Source organism: Bison bison, unplaced genomic scaffold, assembly GCF_000754665.1.
Source record: "Bison bison bison isolate TAMUID 2011002044 unplaced genomic scaffold, Bison_UMD1.0 scf7180017864213, whole genome shotgun sequence".
In the NCBI taxonomy this organism is placed as follows: Eukaryota; Metazoa; Chordata; class Mammalia; order Artiodactyla; family Bovidae; genus Bison; species Bison bison.
The window spans coordinates 8,423,475-8,435,320 of NW_011494785.1; the positions used below are offsets into that span (position 1 = coordinate 8,423,475).

Here is an 11,846-nt window from a genome sequence, read left to right on the forward strand (position 1 = left end):
ATACTGAAATAGAGGGAGGAAAAACAGTATTTTTTGAACACTCGTAAATAATTGCTTTTCTTCTACAATAACATCCATGTAGCTGTTTTGCCCATTTTACAGATGAGAAAATATTTCGGAGATGAATTTCAAAGAGGCCAAACAGCTAGATTAGTAGTAGAGTTGGAGTTTTAATTAAAGGCAGTCTACTCCAAAAACAAGTTCTTAAAAAACAATTAAAAAAAAAAAACAAGTTCTTTCTTCCACACATACAAACCAGTAAATATGAATAGAATAATGACTATTTGAAAATGCAAGCTTTCTCCTGTTTTGTCGACTTCCCCAAGAACTTCAGTTCACTTGTCCATCTCAGAAAGTGGAAGTTAATATTTAAGTGAGAAAGGAAGTTTTGTAACAGCATGACAGCCTTAAAGGTTCAAAGGCTTGTACAGCTACATTGAAACAGGATTTGTGAATGGAATGAGCCAGAGAGGCTTGGTAAACAGGGCTTTAAGTCATGAAAGTGCGCTCAGCAGAGACCCACAGAGGACGATCAGTCCAGTCCAAAGGCCTGGGCCACGTAAGGTATCCACTGAATTTCTTTATTCTGCCTTCCACATCATCCATGTACCTTCTCTGTTAACAAAAGTACAGCAATTTATAGATGATATCATCTTAGAGCTAGGTATAATTTTAAAAACCATCTGACTCAAATTCTTCCTTTACAAGATGAGGAAACTAGAACTGGAGTAGCCTTCTCAAGGTCACACATCTAGAACCCAGTCTCCTAAACCTATCAGAAACACTTCTACTATGCCCTGGTCTCTGAAAACAAAAGACAATCTCTCCAAACTATGATGTGACTTTCCATGTCTGATATAAAAAGCATAAAAATTCCCTGAATTATTTCTCTTTAGAAAACAGTACTTGAAGGTCACTAGAGGTTGACCATTTAATAATATCCAGTAATGTACAAACATACCCATACAGAGCCAAATTCTAGGAAATGAAAAATGGAAAAAAAATGCAGATTCAACCAGTGTTTGTTCTCAACACACAACCCCGAGACTTTTCCTCTTTTAATCTTATGGTCTAAAATAGTATTAGAATATACATGTCAAAAAGATGCATATTGCATGTTAGGCTATTCTGACTGAAAGCTATTTATCTTATATGAAACTGCTTTGCTCAAGAAATAAAGAAGAATGACTTCTATTTGTTGATAAGATGGTGAGTTCTGATGAGTCGGCACCATGCTGCTGCATGCTTATTTTTATCTATTCTCTACTCTGTGAATCATATCTTCTACAACCATGCTAAAGATTAAATGCACAACCTTCATGTACCTTGAATGATAAAGGCCTTGAATATATGGTTGTTTAAAAACGAGACATTATTAAAAACAAATGCATGTCACAGTCATAGGTTTAAAATAGCTTTTTTTTCTTATGTGGAAGAACGGGGTATGCAAATTGAACAGGATTTTATGTATGCATCTTATTTTGATCATTGAATAATGTCAGTTTGGGGAATGTCAATAAATTCCTCGCTAAATTTAGCATTTCATTGCTATTTAGGTTGCAAAGTTTTGCTTTGCTTATCATTCAGTATAAAAATTGAGCAGAGTGCGCACCAGTTCTGATCACAGGAGTGAAAGCTCTGAGACAATGTAGAAAAGACCACAAACTCCAATGTGAGCCTTTAATACATTTAGAGGGACCAAAGGGTGGGGAATGGAACTGGAACAAACAGAAATCTAGACTTAGAACAAGCAGTTTCCCTTTTCTCTTAGGCCAAAATAGACAGCATTGTACCCTCTTTGACCTTGAAAATGTTAATCGGATTAAACTTTTTTAGGTCATTGCTTGACAGGAGGTAAAGACACTTCAACAAACTAACAGGAGGGCTGAGTGGTGTTAGGACTGATCGTTGCATGACCTCTAGAGCAGAATAGCAACTTTGGGTTCTACAATTCCAAGCAAGACTAGCATAGAGAGATTCTGAATTTCTTCTCACAACACATTAGAACTGAGCAGAATCAGGCTACTGGCTCCTTCAGCTGGGAATCTAGATGAGGTTAGAAGGAGAAGAAAAGTTAGGGCAACTACTTGGCTCATGAAGGAGCCAATGAGTGGAATCTGTTTATTTTGTGCACTTTAGAGTTTCTCTGTTTATCATCTGAATTTTAAAATAGTTTGTTTACTTTGAATAAATATTCCCAGCAAGGAAAAAAGAGGATAGAGAATATGTGTGTGTGTGTATTTTTCCATAAACACAACCTTCACGACCCCTTTGCCTTGCTGAGAAATGCCTCTTTAAAATAATAAGATAGTTAACTGTTATTTATAGTAAATACTTTCTTTTTATTCAGAACTCATTTCTCTTTTCCTATGCTGACATGCACTTTGATGTGTCTTAAAAGTGTGTCTGTGAGAATGTGTACAATCCTCCTCGGGGAAAATAGGTGAAGGAAATATCTTGCTCTCCCTATAGCCCAGGGATAATTAAAATTTAAATTGAAAACAAAAAACAACCTCGTAACAGAATAAGCAAACTCTATCAGAACCTGTATATAACATATTGGAGGTATTACCTGCACCCTTTGTTCACAGTACTCAGTGAGGAAGAAGGGGGAAGGGTGGCTTGTATGCCAGGCCCTTGGCACCAGCTGTGGTCACAGCAGCCCCACATTGCTCAACTATCCCCGCTTGCGCCTTCCTGCCTGCCTACCCGCCCACGACGATGCAGGGCAAATGGCAAAGCCCAGCCAGGAGCCTGGAACATGAGCTGCCAGCAGGGGAGCTTTGTAGCGATGCCAAGCAGCAGTCCAGCAGTTGGCCTGACAGTGTGCCAGGGTTGCCTGGTGCCTTAGCCCCTGACATGCGTGCCTGTTGTTTCCAACACGCTTGCCATATGATTTGGATTGAGATTCAAGAAACATGCAGCTTTTAAGAAAATATATGCTATCTCCACAGACAGAGTGGAGGAGGCACATGGGCATTTTGCTTTTATGTATTTATAAATATGCATTTAATATCTATTTCTAGTCATAGCCATTTTGCCTCATGTAAAATTTCTTCAAATTTTTTTTAGTTTTATCCCCTAAAATTTAAATTATGATAAATGCCATATTCCATATACTACAAAGAACAAAAAAATGAAATAAAAACATTATACTTCAGAGCACCATCTCCAGAGAAAACAGTTCATAGAATTTTCACCTCAGTCATTTAGAGAACTTGTAACATCTGTACATGCAGGACATTCCTCTACTTGTCTTTATATTGCACTGTGATTGTGTACTGGGCATGGCTTTGTAGTGATTACCCTGGTCAAACCAGACACAATCCTATATCACCGTGTGCCTTCTCAAAGCCCCTAGTGTCACGCTTGGCATTGAATCCATAGTTAACAAATGCTTGTGGAAAGCATATATGTTGAATGAGAGAATGAAGAGAACTGTAAATAGTAAGCACAACTTTTTTTTTTTCTGGTTATAAAGTTTAGGGTCCCCTGCAATCCCACTTTACACATAAAAGCTTTTGTAACAGGCAGCTGGGTCTTGGAATGTGTTGTTAAGATTCATTTCATGCATACATTAGCCATGTGTGCAGGTAAGGGTGAAAGTGTGTGAGTAGATTTCTAAAAATGTAAAAAACTATCAAAGTTTAAAATAGGTATACCTGTGGCAGATTCATGTTGATATATGGCAAAACCAATACAATATTGTAAAGTTAAAAAATAAATATAAAAAAATAGGTATACTTTTGAATCTAGAAATTCCAAGTTTTAGGAATTTGATTAACTTCTACAATGCATAAAAATACTAGTTAAAACTAAAAACTACTAGGAGTTTTAGCTCAAAACTAAAACTAATATGAACTTCTATTAGTAATTAATTTGTTATAAATAAGATATAGGCAAACAGGACAAGATATAGGCAAAACCAGGATGAAGATATCAGGAGAATGAAATACAGACTGACATGAAAAGATGCCCAATATATAGTAAATGGTAGATTAGTAATATGTAACATAATCCTGTTTTGCCAAATATAATAAATTTTAAAATAATGAAATTAAGTTATCATTTCACCATGTCAAGTAAACAGGATTAAATTAATGTTAAGAAATGTGATATTGATTTCCCAAGACCCCTAATGAAGCAGTATGATAATAGTTTTTTATATTATTTGGTCATCATCAAAATAGTCTAACAGGACAACAATTCAACCAAGGGTAGATACTTCCTGGGACCAATGCCTTTCATGGGGATGTGTGCTTGAGGAAGTGGTAGCCTGACGTGAGGTCCCCATTGGTGCGGAGCAATTAGATCTCAAGTGAGTGTGACTCTGTGCCACTGAAGGAGTCTGCACAGTGAGCAGCTGTTGTGAGTGTAAGTGAAAAGACATACTCTCCAGAACACAGCTCATTAGAGAGGTGACTATGATGCTTGAATGCAAAGAGAGGTTAGCAAACAGAGGGAGAGTCGTTTCAACTCCATATTCTCTCGTGGCTTCAGGAAAGCAGTCACTGGTTGGTTTCCCATGAAAAGATTTTGTATTCACTTTGTTTTTGTTGTTTTTTTCAAAAGGTGGACTAGTACTCAAATAAAATAAATACCAAATATTCACTAAGTAGAAAATTAAAATGTTCAGGTAATTTAAGGACATGCTTAAGATGAAATCAGAAATAAGTAGGTTATGCCATATTTTCTAGTGAATGTTCCCCTCCATGGGCAATTCTATCTCTGGCCAAATAAATATAGCCACAGTGATCTGGAGAACGCTTGAGTCTAGGTTTGAGGACCTGATATGGAGCTACAAATGAGGCTGAGATTTTGAGCCATCTTAAAATGCTTCCCGTGTGGCTCAGATGGTAAAGAATTTGCCTGGAGTGCAGGAGACCTCGGGTCAATCTCTGGGTCAGGAAGATCCCCTGGAGAAGGGAATGGCTACCCACTCCAGTATTCTTGCCTGAGAAATGCCAGGGCCAGAGGAGCCTGGTGGGCTAGGGTCCACGGTGTCACAGAAGTGTCTGGCACAACTTAGCGGCTAAACAACAGAGGTGCATAAGCCTCATTTTTCCTCTCTGAAGATGGTACTGGACTAGAGAAAACAGAGGAGGGTAATACAAAGGCCCAAGAGCTGTCTTCATTTGAATTGCAACAGAATTTTTTACTTTTCTTTAGTTCATATTTCCTTTAATTAACCTAAATATTGCATTCTTTTTATTAAATACATTGCTTATTGAGCACTTTCATTGCTCAGCTATTTTCCTATGCCCTCGGGATTGCATTATTTGATAGTACATGGTATAAAGGACAGAAGGTTCATATTTAAGGCAAACAAGATAATAAAGTCAAAATCTGAAATGTTTGAGTAAAGAAAACTAGGAAAGTCAAGCAAAAACTAGTAGTTTACATTGTTTATTAAATCTTCAACTTTCTAATATGTGAATATAGGACAGATTTTTCTCTTCAGGGCATGATAACTTTTTCCCAGAATTAGGACCTAGTTTGATTTCCTTAAAGCTTTCTTCACTTTTAGTATAATTGAGATGGCCAATATTTAATTAAATGTCACAACTCAATATAATTATTTTATGAATAATTATATTAGCTGTCTTATATTCTAATCGCCACATCACTTTTTATCTCCATTGATCACTACCTTATGTTGAACCATGGGCTGTATACAATTCCATAAGAATTTTGGTAAGAAATGAAATATTTTAATATTCAAATTAGTTCTTTATGACAAAATATCTTCTAAATAATTTTTTCTTAAAATGATCATTTTATTTTCACTACATAGAGTGCAGAACTGTTTGGAGCTGCTTTCTGTACTCCTTTATGCCTGATGGTAGTTGGTAGCAATAAGATATACCCTTTTTCAGATTATTTACTAATTCTTCAGTATACTCAGATTTTCAAATGTACAGCTTTCAGGATATTTGCAAACCATTCAGGGCTTTATTAAAAAATGGTACCATTTTAATGTTTTGTTCTTTATTAAAATAAAATATAAAACATTGTAAACAATCTCAGAAATATAGAACTCTAAAATTCTAACACTTTCATGTGTGAATTATATGATGTCCATTATGTTTTTATATAATTTTAAAAGTATAAAAATTATATATGCTAATTCTTTAACTTCATGTAGTATCAGAAATGTTTTTGTATAAAAAGATGCACTCGGATATCCTAAGGAAAGTCTGTAATTTTATAGTCAAACTGATTCTTATTCCAATGTGTTACTTACCTGGTTAGCTCAGATGACTGGATCATGGGACAAAACTGATGAAGGATATAGTTTCAATTTCTAGGTAGGTCAGTTAGCTTTACTCTGCTTCATGACCACATGAAGAGACTAAATGACTTAGAAAGAACATGTGAATGTATTAGTGTGAATTCATTTCCTCTGCTGGAAAAACTACCCATAGCATAAGACCTAGGCTTATGCCAATCCTTAAGTCATTAGTGTCAAGATGAAAAAAACAAAACAAAAAAACAAGAGGAAAATCTTGACCTTCCAAATACAAAAACTGAATACTAGATAGATTTCCTTTCCATCATATAACTTAATGACCTGCCTTTTCTTTTTATAGTTACAGTTGAGGGGCTCCAGCTGATCACCTGCCTGAAAATATTGCAAGCCTGGTGGGAAGCTTTTGAGGAGGCATAGTCATGTTTTCATTTCACTAGGAAATCATTTAGCAAATTACTGCTGTTCTGTAAATTACTGTGCTGCATAACTTTCATACTGAGAAACTATTTCCCTTTTCCATAAAAATTGCAGATGAAAGGTTTCTACAATAAATAACCTGTATTTAAAATGAACCATTCCTAGAATATGGAGAATGTGATACAGCATTTCTTAGGTGGAAACAAAAACAGATACATTTTATTACTAATATTAAAAATGGCATATTCTCTGTTTAAAGTTAGATTTATTATTTCTTTACTTTGTTGCCCTTTGGGGTGAACATATAGACCTCTCTGAGGATGAAATAACAACCTAAGTACTTATTTTTTGGAAAGGAAAAGAGCTAATTTTAGAAATCAGGGTTCTTTAAGCCTAGGTTTTATATCTTGAAGAGTCCCACAATCAGCAGTCAACCTAAACAGAGTACAGTGTTGGAAGTAGTTATTATGCTAAGTCGCTTTTAGGATGCCAGTCTGAGGAAGGGATCTCAGTTCTTTCAATTTTGTGTTGAGGTAATAAGCCCAAATATATCTGGGGAAATATGGTCTTATCCCCACCGCCATTCTGACGAACAGGATCACACTCTGAATATGGTAATCACTGCTGATGTGGCAGGAAGCACTGCAAAAAGGCTAATTCCTCTGGTCTTTTCCAGAAACACTTGGATAATGGAACACAGAGCCAGCTCTGTCATTTCAGTGGCAATAAGACAAAAAAACAAAGGAAGAGGAGAAGGTTTTTCCTTAAAGACCGGGGTCCCATTCCAGTGCTGCCTTTTCACAAAAGAAGGGCTTGGAACCACAAGTGAATGACTGATACTTATCAAGACTAGTCAAGATTAAGTAGATTCCCCTAAAGCTAAAAGGCTTATAACTAATAAAGACAAAATGCTTCACAATAGCCAACATTTTAAAACAATAATCAAAAAAGGTTCACATTAAGTTGAAGCTCCTTATACCAAGAACTAGTTATAACATCACTAGGCTTAAATTTCTGATAATTGAGCCCACCGTTAAAGTTGTGGCAAATGTGGAGAAGATTCAGAAGACTAGCATAAATGTGGTTTCATTGTGGCGAATAAAAACTTTGAAAAAAGGTTAAAAGAATTGTTATGATTCATTTTGAAAATGAGTAGACTAAGAAATTATTTTTATCATTTTTTCCAACTTTTCTCAACCTATGTTTCCCATATAAAACCACAGAATATGGAAATAATTAAGTGACTCTTTGCTCCATTCCTCCATGAAAGGGGCATAACAAGTACCATTATAGATACATTGAGGAGAACTTAATTCACTAGATACAAGGATGCTAGGCTCAATTCTCTCTTGTAATGGAGGTTGATAGCAATTAGATATTCAGTGGACCATAAACGAATGTTGACAATTTATCAGAAGCCTTTAAAATGCATTTAAAAGCAGGAGAAATGTAGACGAGATAAAGCGTGGATTACTTGAGTCAATTGAGGAAAATTACACCAGTACACAATTTCCTTCTTCCAAGGATTTTGAAGTTTGGATCTACTTTCTTCTCATTGGAATGAGATGAAATGCATAGCCTCTGAAGGCAGATCTTAAACCACCCTGAAATGTATGTTCTTCCAATGTAGGGCTATTCCAATGTCCAAAGTAGAGCAGTCTCAGGTTTAGAAGGGGAAATAACAAGGCATGCTCATATAGCTGAGACATGGTGGCTTAAGATCCATCTCCTCTCCTCAGGAAAGAAAGAAACTTTGCATTGACAAAGAGAACACTTAGGCTAAAAATTCTTGAGAAGAGTAAACTATAGGGCTCCTTAGGTTCTTTAGAAAGATCTTTCATTACATCTCTGATATTATTTTTTTACCCAAAATGACAATGCCTGTTGTATTAAGAATACTGGTTTGATGACACAGGATTACCACCCTGAATATATATAATTGTCATTCAGAAATATAAACAAAGATGTAGCAGACTACAAAAAGCAGATTCAATAGATACAATGCTATACTATCTAAAAGCAACCTGAGGAATTCCCTGGCAGTCCAGTGGGTAGGAATTAGCACTTTTCACTGCTATGCCCTGGGATCAATCCCTGGTTGGGGAAATAAGACCTCATAAGCCATGGGGCATAGCCAAAAAATAAAAGCAATGTCTGCTTTTATGTCTACTTTTCTGATGAATTCAAACATAGGAGAATTCTATGTTTTCCAAACATGGAAATTATTAGTTAAATTCCAAGTTATTGAAATTCTATTGTATATTATTTCTCACATTGATCTTTTATTCATTAATCAACATTATCATGATTCTCAAATTGTTTGCAAAAATGACTATTGAGTAGGATTGTACATTTAAACTACAAATGACTTCTTTTGATGTTACTTTAAGGAGTACTTGGACAAGGCATCAGTCACACTGTGGCTACAATCTGCTTTCTTTGGCAACTTATCATCAGTGTAAAAGGAGAGTCCATATTGATTTTCACTTCTGTAAGCAGTTCACATGAATTCTGTGAAACTCCAAGTGAGCAACGTAGGGCAAACTTTATCTTCTAAGGAAATAGTGGCTCGAATATTTGAGAGCAAACATCTCATTTATGATGAACAAATACATCATTTACTTACAGAAGTTTCCACTGTAATGAAGTTGAAACAGCTAAAATAACTTGAAGATGAATGAATATGTGAACAAAACTTTTCTTGGCTTTGCCTAACCAGTTCTCTCTTTTCCATTTACAGCTATTCAAGAGCAAGAAAGTGAATCCATGCCCCTCTCCTTAAATAAGTCACAGTTAGATGACTGCCCAAGGGACTCTGGTTGTTACATCTCATCAGAAAATTCAGATAATGGTAAAGAAGACCTGGAGTCTGAAAATCTGTCTGACATGGTACAGAAGATTACCATCAGAGAGCCAAGTGACTGAATATACATTATCAACTCTGTATCTACAGATGTGTTCTATTTTAACTCTTCTTGAGCTAAAAATTCAAATAGGAGAGGAAAAGAAGTATTTGCAGATACTACCTGAAGTTAAAATGTTTTAATGGGAATAATTGTAAATAAAACCCCATATCTCTAACATTCCCAGTTATTGTAAATAAGATGTATATTTATGTCTTTAAATGCTAAAATGTTAATATTTCACTTCCCTGTATCAGAAGAAGGATAAAGTAAGTTTGGGGTATGTTTATTTAGCTTTATTTTATAAGTGCAAATGTGATTCTGCAAAAAGACTCTCCCTTTTTTTATACATGCCTGTTTTCAATTTGTTTATATTGTTGAGTGAATAGTAACAGAGCATGTCTGCTTAATTGTCCAAGCAGCATTTATACTCATTTTTATTACTGGGAAAGTGTGAGTTAGTATTGGAGACATTTTATCCTAATCCACAGTGGAGTTTTAGTAATTATTTTTTTGTTGATTTCTTCACTGTTTTCTGTATGAAAGTATAGATGAAAACATATTGTCAGTTCTGATTTAGTAAAACTAATTTTAATAAATGTACAGATTTCTCATTTTTAAGTGTAAATATTTTTAATTTTGAAATACTCTAATTTTAATGATAAAAAACTATATGCATTTGGTGTTCTCTAGACTGTTGTTAAAGTATATGTCACCTTAGAACTTCAGACAAAAAAAAATTTCTACCGGATAAGATTTTATTGTCAGTATATACACTTATAAAACATATATGTGTGTGTGAAGTCTCTCAGTCGTGTCCGACTCTTTGAGACCCCGTGGACTGTAGTCTGCCAGCCTCCTCTATCCATGGGATTCTTCAGGCAAGAATACTGGAGTAGGTTGCCATTCCTTCTCCAGGGGATCTTCCCAACCCAGGGATCGAACCCAAGTCTCCTGCATTGCAGGCAGACGCTTTATCCTCTGAGCCACCAGGGAAGCCATCACCTTACCTCAGTCTCTTTCCTGAACTTCACATCTGTTTTGGCCAACTTCCTGAATAATTGTATGTATCAGCTCAGGCTGCCCTAACAAAACACTATAGACTGGTGACTTAAACAATAGAAACATTTCTCACAGTTTGGGAAGCTAGAAATCTGAGATTAAGTTGCCAGCATGTTGAGTTCTGCTGAGATCTCTCTTCCTGGCCTGTCTTCTTGCTGTATTCTCACAAGGCAAAGAGAGACAGCAGGCTCTCATTATCCCATAATGATGTCCTCACCCTTGTGACATAATCTAAACCTATCTCCCAAAGACCCCATCTTCAAATACCATACGATGGGGTTTAGAGCTTCAACATATGAATTTGAGGGGATGGGGAAGGCACAATTCACTATGTGATTTAACACAAAAATTAAATCACATACTTTCAGCTTAAAAATGTGTGATGGCTTTTCATTGTCTCTAGTAGAGTATTTAAACCTTCCAGGATATATAAAATCCTCCCCAACAAGTTTTAACCTACCCTATGAGTCATGTCTTTCCTCTCCTACCTCTCACTCTATACTCTCCAGCCAAAGCAATACACTTGCAGTGTCCTGAATTCACTATTCCCTTTTTGACTTTTCTTACATTATTTCCTTTCCTGGAGTGGCTCCTGCTATTTTCTATATCCAGAAGCCTCCCTCTGTTTTCTGTCTTGAGACTCCCCACCAAAATCACTTATTCTGTGAAGCCTTCCATGATTCCCTTTGGTGTTCTTCTCTTTGTGTTTCCATAGCAATTTGTGTCTCTGTTGGTTAAAACACTTATCATCTTATACTTTATTTATTATGACACTTGCCCTTCCATGACACGGTGATCTCCTTGTGACAGAGATTATTTTCTTTAGTCTTTTTAATTGCTGATATAAAATCAGGTACAGAGTGGGCATTTAGGAGTTGTTTGCTGGAGTGCATTAAATATAATTATTATTCCCATACACATTCCATATCTACATTTAAATCAATCTGTTCAATCTATGAGCTTCCCAGGTGGCACAGTGGTAAAGAATCTGCCTGCCATTGCAGGAGACGCAAGAGACGTGGGTTCATTCCCTAGATAGGGAAGATCCCCTGGAGGAGGAAATGGCAACCTATTTGAGTATCTTGGCTGGAAAATTGCATGGACAGAGGAGTCTGGTGGGCTATAGTCCATGGGGTTGCAAAACAGCTGGACACGACTAAGCACACCATCATCTTACCATAGCCTCTCCACTGGAACCAGCTGAATCTTTCAGT

The 11,846-nt window shown here is 36.1% G+C and overlaps 1 protein-coding gene across 1 annotated transcript in view; it reads left to right on the top strand.

Moving 5' to 3' along the window:
- Positions 1-10,373, top strand: part of SAMSN1 (SAM domain, SH3 domain and nuclear localization signals 1) — a 57,702-nt gene extending 47,329 nt beyond the window's left edge. The window contains exon 8 of the mRNA XM_010845140.1: positions 9,408-10,373. Coding sequence (XP_010843442.1) covers positions 9,408-9,592 — 185 coding nt within the window. The 3' untranslated portion in view covers positions 9,593-10,373. The remainder of the gene's footprint in view (positions 1-9,407) is intronic.
- The last annotated feature ends 1,473 nt before the right edge of the window (positions 10,374-11,846 follow it).